Genomic DNA, 14,944 nt, shown 5'->3' on the forward strand with positions numbered 1-14,944 from the left:
AAGATCGAATACTGACAATCCTGTTAAAAGATACTGAGAGTAGTTGATAAAGGCCATGGGTGGGTGCAGACGGCATTTGTCAAAGATTACTCAGCGCTTATTGGTCAAAGTATAATTGACGTGTGTCTCGTCCAATGATAATCATTCTTGGTGAACACCGTTACCCAATGTGCATGATGCATGCAAATTCTCCCCTGAAGTTCTCTCACAAGCGGCTCTCAATGGTGACAGCGTTAGCTTTAGCGATATTTCTTTTTGGGTGTATTTAGGAGCATTTGGTAAGTTTAATAGATACATATCACGGGGGCGACACCTGGGAAATACCGCGGGGTTGAAAGGTGTCGCTTTCCCTATGATTGTTTCGATGATTTCGCGTTAACTGACAATTAAAGCTGGCGGCTAACAGCTAGCATAACGTTAGCTGCACAACGATTTCGCCGGTACAGGCGAAACCTCTTTGTCTGACAGGGGAAGGCGTGCTCTTTTGTTAACGTTTTTCCGTTTTGTCCGTTCGTTTAACGGGCCAGTATTTCGCGACCGTCAGCGGGTTCACGCGTAGTTAGAAAATGCAAGTCGTGAAAAAGTACATGACAGAAGGTCTGATTCAGTGGACGATCCTGCTCAGTTTGATTGGAGTCCGTGTGGACATCGACAGCTACTTAAACGGCTACTATCCACCCTTAATTGAGAATAACTTGGGTCAGAGCTCAGCTTACATCCAGACACCCTTCCACAATTTGAGAGACACGCTTGACGGATACACCGTGCACCCCAAATGTCCTGAGCTGGATTACTTCTTTGCAAGCCGTCGGCTGCTTAACAATGTGCGGACTCTCGGCTCCCCCCGGTTTCCCACACACTTGAACGCATGGCTGGTGCACCAAGTGTCTGCCACTGACAACGCCGAGTGTGGGCAGCTGTCCGCAAACAACAGCAGTGGCAACGACTTAGGGCTTGAAAACTCTGGATACGAAGCCACAGATGAGGGTGAAAACCTGCGCGACAATGAGCAAGAACTGTGCCAAACATCGCCTGAGGTGGGACAAGGCCCGTATATCGCTGGAGCCAGCGAGTTTCTTAGGAAGGCAAGTTCGTGTTTGTGATCCAACATTAAGCGGTTTTGTTGTTTTGCAGCTTAGCAATTAGATCAGGAGTGTTGCTGCTGAAACTTATCACACAGTGATTGCCAAATAGCCAGAGCAAAGCAATGTTATGCAAGAAGTAGTTCCCATATTTTTGTCCTCATTGTTGTTACAATACTTGGTGTAAGAGGAAATCAGATTTAAAAAATACAACCAAATGATGTAACAGCCTTTAGACAGAATTTCACTTTCATAATTGGTCACGTGCCACCACATGGAGTCAGTATTTGGACTAGCATATTTACATCATTGGACAGTTTTTACCAAAGATTTGCAGCTCAGTTTTGTCAAGAAGTTACTTCTTGACAAAAAAAAACCTGCTTGGCAAGCTTTTGTATGGCATACAGATGTGTGCTTCCTTTCTGCATCCCTGTTGTGTAAGTGTCTGCTGCACCTGACGCATTCTGACAAAGAACTTTGTTTTGCCCTCAAAAGTTTGTGGTTGTTAGCATCCCCTAATTGCCACTTGCTGCTTCATGCATTCTCTGCGGACGTCATTTGTCATCTCACTCCTGTCTAATTTATTTTTGACTGAAATAACTCCCACGCCTCAACATTCACGTTTACTACAGATTGACACTTTGGCGCTCAAACAAGGAACAGCTGCCTTTTGGATGTTAAGCCCCAAGGGCATGTGATGTTGCCAGTTGTGTAACTATATCTCCTTTCTGCAGACTTAACCACCAGCTGCAGTGTGAGAGGTGGAGAATTATTTTCTTAGACCCACACCCTGCCTGCGAACACAAAAGCGGTGATCCATGTGCTGATTCATACGGATAAAGAGGGGTTGTAACATTACATATTCTCCAGCCCATCCCAAAGAGAAATAGCCCAACTAACTTTAGGGCAACATTACATATTCTTCAGCCCATCCCAAAGACAAATAGGACAACTCACTGCAGCTTGAAATTGTTATGGTTTGTGGACAAACACTGTTTCAAAGGGGAAACATTGAGCACTGCCATCAGAAAATAATCAGAAGTAATTGAGTAAACATTCAGCCTCATATCAAGACCACAGTATCGCCTCTCACATGTATTGAAGAACAGGGCAGCCTTTTTTCTATCATAAAAACACGAAACCCTCCAAAAGAGACCTTGGTATGTGCCATCCTCTTATCAGAGTGCGTCTAGACAGAAAAAATGGCTTACCTCGGTATGGATTATAACAAAAATATTGTTGAAACAGAGCTACTAACTTATATTGTGGCTTTGGCCAGTGCATTGGAATGGCCCTGCAACATGCTTGCCTCTGAGCACTGGTTTATATACATAAACATACCTGCACAAACCTAAGGCATTTAGAACGGTTCAGATCCTACCTGGCAGCAGTTTGAACATAGAACCAGTTTCTATTGGGTTGATTACCATCGAGAGTTTGCTTGAAACAAATGTTTTCTTGCAAAGTGAAACAAAAACCTTTATCTGCTGGCACAGCTAAGGGTTACCGTACTAAAAATGTGATGCTATCAGCCATCAAAATGACTGGCATCTCATGTTATTCATTAAATCATTCCACACTTTGGTCTACCAGCTCCTCTCTTCCTCTTGTCTTTCTTTGCCCTATCAGGAGGTTGATGCTAAAGTTAAAGAAGAGGAAGAGACGGTTCCAGTCACTCAGCTGGCTCACAGTTCCACGCTTGAGCAAGAGGTATGATCCTGTTTGGTCAAGTGGTTGTGTATATATATATATGTGTGTGTGTGTGCGTGCTTGTGCATAAATACAATTATTCCATCTATGGACTCTTTATTTTCCGGTTACATGAGGATTAAGTGTTGAAATCAATTGAAAAGAATCTATATTTCTTCCTTCAACGTTTTCTCGACTCCAGAGTCTGCTTGAAGGCGTCACTGCACTGTCTGATCCAGAACGCCCCCCTGCAGCCACTGATACCCACCAGCCTTGGAGCCATTTGCTCCCACTCTCTGTCACTGACCTCGAAGTAAGTGTCCAACGCCTGAGCTTGTGTCCCATGCTGACTTTTTAATTGCAAAGATTGACATTAAGCCAAACTCCTTGCCTCCATTGTAGGAGCTGGACTCTCTCCGCCTGACTGACCTCGATGCAGATATGACCAGTGCCATCAGTCAGGATGTCAGTTTGCAAGATGCCATGGTAAATGGCGGTGCAATTGGTCTGCCGTTGGACAGAGTGGATGCCACAGCGATGGCCCAACAGCAAAGATCCCTTTTCAGATCGGAATCCAGCGACTCCTCGCATGCTTCCCCAGGGATGGCCCTGGGCCTGGCTGCACTCCCCTTTGTCTCAGTATGTAATTTAACCGGAAACACAGTAGGTGGCTGCCTTGATGAGGCGGTCTTTGACCAGATCAATCAACTGGGTTTGGAATGCCTGGATACCATAGACACTCAAATTTTGGGCTGTCTAGACAACATAAACCCACAGGTCCTTGAGGACTTGGACTCGGATTCTGGTCTGTCTTTGGAGAGCAGCTCTGGAGGTCCAGTGTCCCCAGGTTGGTTGATGTTGACATCAGTTTATTCTAATTTAAGGTTGTCATAGTCCCACTTCAGTTTATAGGCATCATGACACTTTTGGTTGGAAGCCGGAGGCAAAACACTTTAGCCGGCGCTCCGTTTTTTCCATCTCGCACTTGAACACTAAAAATCGATTACAATCGTGTCTGCTAGCTCTCGTTATCTCACTTCTTCAGTAACTTCCTCTCCAAATGCACTTGTGTGCACGTGTATATGAGAACGAGGCAACTCTAACCAATAAAACTAGACTGATCGGTCTATTCTAGCTCACTCAATAAACGGACCGCTTTACCGGATAACCTAGTGTGTAGAGACCAGACATTTATCACCACCTGTTAGGAGAAATCAGCAGTGTATACTAAAGAGAATTTGAGTGTGCATAAAACCATTGGTGCCCATAACCTTGTCATTAATGGTTAGCTTTATGCTCGATGTGTAAAACAAATGACTCTCCCGAGCAAGCGGGAACCCCATTAGACAACTATGTATTCACCACGCAGTTTAGTAATTAACCCACTTATGCATAAAAATGTTTTCCTTCCTTAGAACTGACTGCTGCAATCATGTTCCCGGTGCTCTGTGCTGAGTTCAGTCTGACCCTGTTATCTCCTTGAGCATTTTTCTCTCATTGTTTTCCTTGCTGTGTAGCGTAAAATAGGAGGGTAAAGTGAAGAACTCCATCTTCTGAACACAGAGCACTTTTTTCAGTACTTTCTTTCTCCGTAAAATTCCCTTTGTTTTGCCCTGAGCCGACCTAAATATAGCCCGAGGCGCCAAGTAAATGTTGGGTCACATACAAATAAACTAAATGAACTCCTTTTTCCTCCCTTCCTCCAGACTCGTCTGAGATGTCATCATCATCCAGTTTATACTGTGAGGAAGAGTGTGGAGCCACAGGCTACAGCAGCGAGGTGGATTCGGTGCCAGCTAAAGGCAGCGCAGACCACAACACGCTGTGGTCGCCCGTTGATCTGACCGGAAACGTGTGGCATGACCACAGCTACTCATCCCCAGCTTTCTTTCACCAGCCATCGGCAACGCCTGCCCACAAAGGTATTAAAGAGGAACCTTACGGTGAAGGTGACGGGCCAATTTTGGAGGAGAGGGAGCTGAGTCGAGATGAGCTACGGGCACGTGCTATGTGCATCCCGTTTTCAGTTCTCCAAATCGTCCACATGCCCGTGGAGGAGTTCCTGGAGCTTGTAGATGGTCACGGCTTCTCCTCCGAGCAAGTGACCCTGCTGAGGGACATCCGCAGGCGGGGGAAGAACAAACTGGCGGCACAGAACTGCCGCAAGCGCAAACTCGATGTGATCACAGGGCTGCAGGAGGAGGTGGAAAAGTTACAAGCTCAAAGGGACAGATTGTTGAGGGAGAAGCAGCTCACAGCCAAAACGATGTGCGCTGTGGGTCAACAAATACAACAGCTTACCAGGGACGTGCTGGCCCGACTGCGGGATGATTCAGGACAGTCGCTGAACCCAGACAGATTTACCCTGCAGTGCAGGGCTGATGGAGGGGTTGTGGTTCAACCTGTAACAAGGCCCGCTATGTCCAAATCAACTGGCAGTAAATCAGACAAGAGGAAGAAGGGCAAAAAACAATGACTCAACATGTCCAGTTGAAACCTAAGACTTTTAGGTTTGTGGATATTTCTGAACTGACTTGCTGGACTCTGTTTTTTGGGGATCTTTTCTGCATAAAAAAAAAAGTGTGTCTGGATTCACTTCTGTCAGAAGCCTAAAACAACAAAAGCTGCAAAAAAAATAAAATAAAAACAGAGAACTCGGGACAGGAATAAATAACATGTTCCTTGGAGGGGGGGGAGAAAAAAAAAAATCATCGCAACAATGTAGCTTACACACTGGACATTCTTTGCTTAGTGAGGATGGATAAGGCACCAAAGGTGCGAAAAGGAACAGCTCAGCTGCGGGAGATGCTACCACTCTTTGTATGTGGCTGTTCACATAAAAAGTCCTTGAATCTTGCCATTTGTATGAAGCAACAGAACTAAGGATGGCTAGTCATGTCCAAAAGTCAACACGGCCAACAATGTGACAGTAAATTGATAACGATCTTGGGAGGGTCCTGCTTGTATTTCCAATGTAGCCTTGCCCCTCAAAGTACACCCAGTACATGGAGTACATTAAACATCATATTTATTACAATTTTTGAAGTTCCTGAAATTCCCATGCCCACTGTCACTGATGGCATGGTACTTGAGTTTACAAACCCTCACTTTTCAGAGGCTGCACTGTTAAGTCGACATCTAAATTGAAACGATGAAACACACATTTTTTTTCTTTACATGTCTCGAGGGCATCCACTATACCAATGATTTAACTGACTAGGCCTTAATTTTGAAGTTTGTTTTGTGTGTGTTTGTGTGCGTGCATGTGTGCGTTTGTGGCCCATAAATATTCTAATATTTTTTTGAGTGACTTTTGTTTTAAATTGAGCTTGAATAACTGCATTTCAGCTAAAGTTCACTTCAGAGTTTTGAGATTATATTCTACCTCACACATTGGTTTATACTCTAGATTTTAGCAAAAGAATTTTTGGACACCCTTCTGCACTGTGACTGATTGAATTACCAATCCTGTCAAACAATCCTTCATTCGAAAAGAAAATTTCCTCAAGCGTCTCCTTTCAAAACATACAATCAACACTATTTAATAGGAATGAATGATGTGTGCAAACTGCCTTCTGAGTTTATTATGAAGATGAATTGAGTAACGCGACACCACGGTCATCGACATGTGTGTGATATATTTAGAAAGGTGCGAAAATGTGCGAAACGTCAGTCTTTTTTTTTTTTTCAGCCCTTCAAATCTGTATTTAATTTTCTGGTGTGGAAAATTATTGACATTGATGATTAAATCCATGAAATGTCCTTTTGTTTTTATTTGTTGCGGGAGGTGTCGATCGCATGTTGACTGTTGGAGTGTCACAGTATATTGTTCTTAGGGAATTTAATTACATTCTTGCAGATATGAATTTTTTTTTTAATTAAAGAAAAAAAAAGATAAACCACGAGTGTGTATTTCTTGCGACACAGTGTGAGGAGGAGTCTTTCGCGAACGGTGCAGCTTGTTCCTCCCGGCTTCTCGTAGAAAACCCGCGGTTCGCTTTTGGCGGAATCAGAACAGGGAGAGAGACAGAATGAGGGAGGGAGAGAGAGAGAAGGGGCAAAGGGAGGGGGAGAGAGAGAGAGGCCACAGACCGCGTGGTAAGGAGGCATCCTTGAAATCGAGTCGTGCTTTTGTTTTTGTTGTTTTGCTCGCCAAGTTAAAAGAAAATGCGTGTCGTGATCGCCGCGTTTCCACGACGCCCTAACTTGCTATCGTAAGAAAAACAACCAACAGAGAAACCTTTGTTACGCGCAGATGCGCGATCGCTCAGTTTCGTGCGATCCGCGTTTAAAACGCTAATCTATCGTCGTTTTTGAAACAAGTGTCGAGTTATTACGATTAAAATCTGGTGTGAAAAGACCGAGATGTCTATCCGAGCCATCCATCGCCATGTTGTGACTTCCTTCTGGCGTACTACATTGTTCCGGCTACATCTTTACCTATTAGCTTAGCACGCGGCTAATGTTATGGTAGCACCGGGCCTTTAAAATGATATTTTCGCGCTTTATCCGTCAAGCTTCGAGACAATTTCATTTTCTAGCCTTCGAGTCATTTTCATTTTCCGTTTACACAATTTTTATGTAGAATTTTATTCTAACTCGCTGGAGTAACATTAACTTCTCTCGTTCGCTTTGACGTGCTTGTGTGAATCATTGAAGCTAGCGTGTGACAACAAATGCCTGTTCGGAATTGGAAAATCCGGCTTCTTAATGCAAAAAAAACATTGTTCAAGTCACAAAACACACCTTTTTTCGCCTTTGGGCTAGTTTTAACTTTTAACTTCTTAGCCATGCACACTGCATTGTTTACTAAAGCATTGTCGTGTATGCGCCCCCCTCCCCCAACGTGGTCATATGTAGTGTACCTTCACCTGATTAGGATGTTGTGTAGAAACGCCTCTCCACTTATTTATATTATTATAGGGTTTTTTGACTGGTATTGCAGGAGAATAAACGACGTTTTGGAGTTTTGACTACATTTTGTGTTTGCAGAGCAAAGTATGGGCAAGAAGCAGACAACTAAGACAAAGAGGGACATGCCAGGAGCACAGGAAGAACCTGAGGAATTTGTTGTGGAAAAAGTACTGGATCAGCGTGTTGTGAATGGGAAAGTAGAGTTCTTCCTGAAGTGGAAAGGCTTTACAGAGTGAGTTGGCTGGGACGCCTACCTCCCAGCTGAGCTGGAAGTGCTTCCCTGGTATGGGGATTGTGCTATGCTTATGTCTGTGTTTCTTGTGGCTGCAGCCAGTGTGCACGCAACATGGTTCTAAGAGTAGATTGTAACTTAATCCTCAGTCTCATTTTCTCAAAATCAATGCAAAGATGTGTGGGTTTTTGACCTTGGTTGTGCCCGTGCAGCGCTGACAATACTTGGGAGCCAGAAGAGAACCTGGATTGTCCGGAGCTGATCTCGGCGTTCCTGGAGGCGCAGAAGAACGTTAAGGAGAAACCCGCTCCTGTGAAAAGGAAGTCGTCGACAGAAGAGCCAGAAAATGAAGTCAAGAAAAAAGAAGTTGTGAGTTCACTCCATTGCCCTGTGGTCCGAAATGTTTCCTCCAGTGAGTTTCAAGGTTGATGGGTCTGCAGAGTGATTTATGCAAAATATGCCGTGAATCTAATCTGTAAAAGGCATATCTACAAGTAGTCTCATTAAGAATAGTTTGAAGCCAGTGTGTGAAGGACAAATATAGACTTGATTAAAAAGGTAGTTTAGTGTCCCGCTTCTCACCTCGTGAAAGTCTCAATGTTGGGATATATATATATATATATATGATAAGTATTTTCAGTAAGGAAAGGAGTATTGAGGGTTTCTAAAGTCATTTAATGCCACACTTTTTAGAGTAGGGGGAAACAAATGGTGTTGCATACCATTTTTTTTAAAGGACAACTGCTATGAAAGATACATGGAAGTCAGTGCAGCACTGAAGGACTGAGCTGAGTAGAAGACATCCATCTTTGTCTGATCAATAATTACCCGTCGTTCTCTGACATGCTAATTTGCCCCATTAAAATGTGTTCTGTTCTCACACCCCAGGCTGAGAAGCCACGAGGCTTTGCAAGAAACCTTGAGCCAGAGAGGATAATTGGTGCCACGGACAGCAGTGGAGAGTTAATGTTTCTGATGAAATGGCAAGTAATGGGTAATATTTTTAATTTGACGCAGGCGAAATGTTCATAAACAGCAGCCACTTCCCATCTCATGTTTGCGCCTCTGTTTTTATTTCTCTGCTCCAAATAAATAGCAACAACATAAAAATCTTGTTTACATCCAACGGGCGGAAGAGTCTCCTTCGATTTAATTTGAAAACTGGATTTTTCAGATGAAATGAATTTGTTTAATGTCAGTGTCAATCTTTGTTACAGGAAGGACTCTGATGAAGCAGACCTCGTCCCGGCACGTCAAGCAAACATGCGCTGTCCACAGGTGGTTATTTCCTTCTACGAGGAGAGACTAACGTGGCATTCCTGTCCTGAAGATGAGGCGCCGTAGTATTTCCCTCCGGTCGCTGCACCTCCTGTACCCCTTTCCTCAGGACAGTTTTCTTTGGCTTGCCTTCTAGCTTTAGCTGCTTTAGTTTCGTTTCCTAAAGTTTCTAAATGTCCATTGCGTGTTATTCAAGAAGAGCTGCCATGTTTCATACAATTAGCTGGATTGACCATGAGGGAGTAGCTGATGGTGTTGTGAGAAGTCTTCCATTGTCATACTCTTTATGATTGATGTGATTATGTAATTATAGCCATACTCCCATTTAATCTGCCATATTCTACTGTTTATTGCTTGTTAAATTCTGAATGGCTGTTTTGGTCTGTTTGTCAAATTGCTCGTTCGCATCTACATTTACAGGACTGGTCTTTTTGTAAACCTGTGTTCCGTTCACATTACTGCTTATATCGTCCCCCAATAAGTGTTTCGGAAACTCATTTTTAGATGTTGTGTTCAAGCTCTAATAAAGGTTTTATGTAATCAAACATATGCTTTGGTTGTCATCAACTTTTTGGGAGTGAGTGAAGTCAATTGGCTCCTGACCGTCCTTGAAAAAAAGATTGCCTAAATCTAATATTTTCATAAATGGTGCATCAGAAAAAAAGTATTCTTTCCACTTAGGCACTACATTAATCAAACATTTCAGAGTATAGGATGTTTCTGCCAAGTATTTGCCATTCAACTTGGGGAACTCCTATTGAATTGTACACATGTAGTCTTTCTTTTACCCTTATTTTTTACCAACATGTTGCAAAGGGCTAACTCCTAGTTGTAACATATGCAGATGCAGCAGCAGAAGAACTGCTGTCTTGGGAGTTTGATAATGACCCTTTTATCTCCACAATGAATGAATTTAGGAGTTAAAGCCACATGTAGCTGGTTGTATTCAAAGTAAAAGTGAGATTCAGCAAACTACTGGGTATTTTAGCCCAAATGGCATCATGGAAGCAACGAGAGCCAGAGAAAGTATATTGCCACCTTTGCCTGGAGTCGGTTCCCTTCACTGCGGAGAGGGAGTTTTCTTTGTCACAGTCTTAAAAAGCACACAAATTAGAAAGTGAAAGAGCCCAGTTTGAAACAGATACTTTGAGACTGGTGTGTCAACAAAAGAGTCTCAACACTCAGGGCAGTGGATCCACCTGTGCCATGATTGGAAAACAATGAACACTCATTTTGATATGGCCAAGATAACGTCACTATTTGGACATTAAACTGAGTTTTTAGATTTCGTTTAGAAGGCCAGTGCACTTGTTCCTCAAAATGTGATTGACAGTTTGCCAAAAACCCAGCAAAACTTTATAACCCTTTTAAAAAACACAAATGGACAAAGTTCAAGAGATCAAGAGGCACCATCCATCGTTGACCTATTTTAAATTTGCAACATTTCAATCACAATAAAGTTCTAACTGAGAGGATTCCAAATGTTTTAGACGCTGGACCCCTGGGAAGTTGTTGTAAACTCGTGACCTCAGAGATTACAATTACATGATTTAGTTCAATACATGAAGTTGGGCGATTCTAGAATAAGACAAAGAGGCATGTAAACTTCATTCACTTCAGCCAGTGAAAGGTGTGTTGCAGACACAACACACAACCTCTTTAATTGAATTACAGTACTAATTTTTGAAATAATCTATGTGGCCTCCGCCCCCTGCACCACCTACTAGACCGAGGGAGACGGGGACACAATGCAGTAACCCCTGCTCTAATCAATGCAGCTCTTATCACTTATATGCAAATGTTTTCAGACTTTAACCATGGATTTATAGAACACATCAACCGCATAACCAGAGAGAAAAGCCAAACTGAACAAACATCCGAAATGAATTTTTTTCCATTAGGACAATGAGTTTTGTTTAGCGTACAAACCGTGATCAAAACCAAACGTATAGCTGTTATTTTAACTATCTTTTCTCTGTTTGATATCCACCAGGCTCCACCCATGATAAACAAACCTTTATATTCAAATAGAATACTTTAACCGCCCTTGAATACTAGAAGCCAACGTGCCACTCAACATCAGACTATTCCTTCGACAGCACTTTCAAGTAGAAGGTCGAGAACCCAGGTAAGAATGCTGGGATGTGTAGTAAGTTTGTTCCTGTTTTTTTTTCTATTCTATTCAACATTATTGTAGTAACCGACAGCTCTTTTTGTGGGTACTGGGATGATTTTCTTACTTCCTTCAAGCTTTCATTGTCCCTGAAGGGCAATTTAGTTTGCAGTATGATATCAATAGACAACATAGGAGAAAAAAGACAAAAAGTACAAGATGACGGGGCACTGGGGGCACCCATTGGGTGTAGAAAATATACAAGTAGATAAAAAGTACAGGTATGCTGTTAAGCATCCCTACCTGACGTTGTATCCATGTAAATAAAAACAATAATACATTCTACGTAGCAAATATTATTTGTAAAATATCGAGGAAATGATGCAATCATTTGGAAGAGAATGCAAGTCTATTTGGGGGCATGAATCCTGTATGGAATATATAAAAAAAACAAGTCCTCAAAATTAAATTAAAAATATATTAAAATATATGCATTCCTTGTATGTTGTTGTTGTTTTTGTTGTGCTAATGCGGCTAACGAACATCCGGGTATCCGGTAACCTCCCCGACCCAGGTGATACCGTTTATCTTAATTAGGCCGCAGGTGTGCATTTAGACCTCGACAAAGAATACGATCAATGGGCGGTTGCTCTGTCGTGTAATTATATAAATACAAAACAACTAAGTAATATCTTTGTTTGTTTGTTTTTTTTCTCCCCCCCTTTGTCTTCGCGTTGTGTTAACGGGCCAAAGAAGGCGTGAACCGGTCGCGGGGGTCGAGCTTCATTTTCAGGGCTGGATTCCCTAGGCTGCTCCAGGTCTCAAGCTAACACCGGACAAGCACCGCGGGCTGTGGGATCCGCACTGAAGTCGAGGTCGGAATTTCTCAATTCGTGTAAGTGTCCGTTTTTTAGAGCTCTAATACATCTAAATGAACTGCACGTTTGGATCATTAACCCGTTGTTTGTTTGTTTGTTTTGTTGTGAAATGTGCGTTTCTCCTCTACGTCGCCGTTAAAGCGACGTAAAATTATGCTAAATTGTAGCCTGGGGAGGTTATTAGCACTTCCGTTATGTCTAAATGGGAAATAAGAGGAAAGTTGTTTTTTTTGTTTGTTTTACTGTGTTTGCACGGATTGTATAAAGTGTATCCACTTTTTAAATTTGTGAGCTGATCCCCGGAGTCACATAATATCTTACCTTGAACCGGGCTTGACCGCTCACCAGGTGATGCTCTGTTGGAGGCCGTTTGTTCATCTGCGTCTTAACCCTAAGCTGTATTCAAAGAGTTATCCTTGTCTTGACTGATTTAGAGTATAAATAATGATACATCAATCTAAAGCCTGGTTTTACCTTTATTCTATACATCCCCAACCAAGAGGTATACTCTCAGTGTGAGGTTGATGTACGCACTTTAATAATTGTTTATATACTTGCACTTAAGAAATTGTTTTTGAGTGTCATGGTATCCGTTCTCTTTTAAATAAGGAAAGAGCTGCTTTGCAGGCAATTCTGCTTATGTGTACAAAAGAGGCTTTAATTTCAAATCCTGTTTTGGTCAGTGAGCCCATATTAAGGTGTTCTGGGCCAGGATTTTTCCCTCTCAAGCTAAATCCTCATTTTTCCCCTTTTGTTTTAGTCAATAGTACATCCACTCTTGGTCTCTTAGCATTAATTTCCTGCCTTTCAAAAAGACTTTGGAAACTGAAATGCTTCTCTAACTGCCTTTTTTTCTGAATCTTGCAGGGTTCCCCCTCCCCACCATGAACAGTCTGTTTGACAATCTCTCCAAAACTGTGAGTGGTTAAGTGTGTTCTGTGAATTTTTCTAATTTGGCTTTAGCTTGGACCCAATTTTCCCTAATGTGAGAATATTGTAAGAGTGACCTTGTAAAAGTTAAAGCTCTGTAATATCTTCACCTGAATGCGATTGGTATTATTTGTCAGTGCAATTAATGGAGCAACTGTTTCCACAATAGTTTACCTTGCCACAACTAAGCTGGTTGTCTGAAGGAAGTAAAATGAAAGCGCAGAACAAATGTGAATTGAATAAAACATGTACAGTACTTTTGAAGCAATGATTTTCTTTTTCAATAAAGGAGTTTATCAGCATCTGTGTTCAAAACCCAAGAATCCAAAAAGATGACCTCTGGTACACCCATGTCGACTATGAGATCTATTTACAGGTGATTCTGCTCTGGAAGAGCTAAAAACATAAAAACATATCTTTAATGGTGCTGCTGTGATAATTCTGTTGGACTACTGTCTCTCTTTAGACCAATAGCATGTGTTTTAGAAGGAAGACTTCACATGTGAGGCGGCGATATAGTGAATTTGTTTGGCTACGTCACTGCCTGCAACAAAATGCTCTGATCATGTAGGTTGTTTTCTTTGATTTGTCATTTGTAACTTTGGACTACAGAACTTTATTTTAATACTTGCTCCGTGCAGTGAAGTACCAAAGTTGCCACCTTGGAACCCATTCTTCAGTCTGAGGAACACTGAGCAAGTCAATAGAAGGATGAAAGGCCTGCAGGAGTTTTTAGAAGTGTGAGTTGCCCTCTGGCTATAAAGACGGCTCTGTTAACAGCCTGCTTCCTACTTATCCCATATTTGCATCATAATTGATTTCTTGTAGGGTATTCATTTCTGAATATCACTTGTCTTCCAGCGTTCTTCATTCACCACTGATGCTGTCAGACAGTCGACTCCATCTGTTTCTACAGTCCAACCTGAGTATCTCAAAGATGGAAAAGTGTGCTCTTGGTAAAACCAGGTACACTGTAGCTGAGGCCATACAGCGCTCCAACTGTGGCCACATCAGTGCAATCGAAGACAAAGGCTCCTGTGAATCAGACTGTGAAAGGTAATCTCATAGAAGTTGGTTTGCTGAAATTATTGCTGAATTGATCTTCCCATAATTTTTCCTCACAGCAGCTCTTCGTCATCAGGATTGGGGCTTATTATGGAAATTCAGACAAGAGAGAGCCCTCCCCCATTCTTTCCGTCCCTTGACAGAGATGGAGGATTTGTTCAGCTGTCAAGCACAGTCGTCCAATAAACAGCAGCTCTGAGGCACGGCAGTCGTACTTTGCTGCCTTTCTCTTTGGCGCAAATGGCATCTCCATGTTAACTTTATGCTGCTCCGTAGAGCTAGAACTTTAAAATCCCAAAGAGTAAAAAGCGTCCCTTTTACTTGTAACAGTCCTCTTCATTTGATATTTCTTTTTAAAAAAGAATGTGCTTTAGTTTTTCTCAAAGCAACCCCTCATTTAATTAACTGTGTACTAAGAAAAAAGTTTTAAAAGATATTGAACTATTGCATTTATAACTTAATTATTTTCCAGTGTTTTAACAGTGAATCTGTTATGTGGTTTACAAGAAATGTTAAGACATGTTGATGGGATTTTTAGAAAATATTTGAATACTTTTATTAATGGATGAATAAACTGTCTTTGAAGAAACACGTTCATGCCTACTGAAGATGTATAGTATCTGAAACTGCCTTGATTTTACAACCAGGAATTTGCTGTTGTAGCGTAAGCAAAGAAGAACCCACAGGAGAAACAATACAGAATATCAAAACATGAAACCGTGGTATTCAGGACTAACTGTTGGGTGCTCTGTCATGAGTTAGA

The 14,944-nt window shown here is 42.0% G+C and overlaps 3 protein-coding genes across 6 annotated transcripts; all 3 read left to right on the top strand.

Annotated features, from left to right (window-relative positions):
• The first annotated feature begins 205 nt into the window (after positions 1-205).
• nfe2l3 (nfe2 like bZIP transcription factor 3) lies at positions 206-6,533 on the top strand. The gene is made up of 5 exons (XM_086171626.1): positions 206-1,085; positions 2,712-2,792; positions 2,974-3,084; positions 3,174-3,618; positions 4,478-6,533. The coding sequence occupies exons 1-5, from the start codon at positions 567-569 to the stop codon at positions 5,245-5,247; spliced, it is 1,926 nt and encodes a 641-aa protein (XP_086027752.1). The 5' UTR covers positions 206-566; the 3' UTR covers positions 5,248-6,533.
• Positions 6,534-6,768: 235 nt separating this feature from the next.
• On the top strand, positions 6,769-9,742 carry cbx3a (chromobox homolog 3a (HP1 gamma homolog, Drosophila)). Of its 2 annotated transcripts, none has more exons than XM_086171220.1 (5): positions 6,769-6,869; positions 7,764-7,917; positions 8,130-8,286; positions 8,806-8,904; positions 9,139-9,742. In XM_086171220.1, exons 1-5 carry the CDS (start codon positions 6,803-6,805, stop codon positions 9,259-9,261), a joined length of 600 nt encoding a protein of 199 aa, XP_086027346.1. In that variant the 5' UTR covers positions 6,769-6,802; the 3' UTR covers positions 9,262-9,742. The 2 variants fall into 2 exon arrangements, with proteins under 2 accessions (XP_086027346.1, XP_086027347.1); XM_086171221.1 differs by having other exon boundaries at positions 6,859-6,985.
• A 2,328-nt stretch (positions 9,743-12,070) lies between these two features.
• On the top strand, positions 12,071-14,704 carry snx10a (sorting nexin 10a). Of its 3 annotated transcripts, none has more exons than XM_086171475.1 (7): positions 12,071-12,203; positions 13,054-13,103; positions 13,406-13,492; positions 13,583-13,683; positions 13,758-13,856; positions 13,978-14,172; positions 14,241-14,704. In XM_086171475.1, exons 2-7 carry the CDS (start codon positions 13,071-13,073, stop codon positions 14,365-14,367), a joined length of 642 nt encoding a protein of 213 aa, XP_086027601.1. In that variant the 5' UTR covers positions 12,071-12,203; positions 13,054-13,070; the 3' UTR covers positions 14,368-14,704. The 3 variants fall into 3 exon arrangements, with proteins under 3 accessions (XP_086027601.1, XP_086027603.1, XP_086027604.1); XM_086171477.1 differs by having other exon boundaries at positions 14,244-14,704; XM_086171478.1 differs by lacking the exon at positions 14,241-14,704 and having other exon boundaries at positions 13,978-14,176.
• The last annotated feature ends 240 nt before the right edge of the window (positions 14,705-14,944 follow it).

This window comes from Fistularia commersonii, chromosome 24, assembly GCF_037954325.1.
Source record: "Fistularia commersonii isolate RoL2024-O1a breed Wild chromosome 24, RoL_Fcom_v1.0, whole genome shotgun sequence".
NCBI classification, from domain to species: domain Eukaryota; kingdom Metazoa; phylum Chordata; class Actinopteri; order Syngnathiformes; family Fistulariidae; genus Fistularia; species Fistularia commersonii.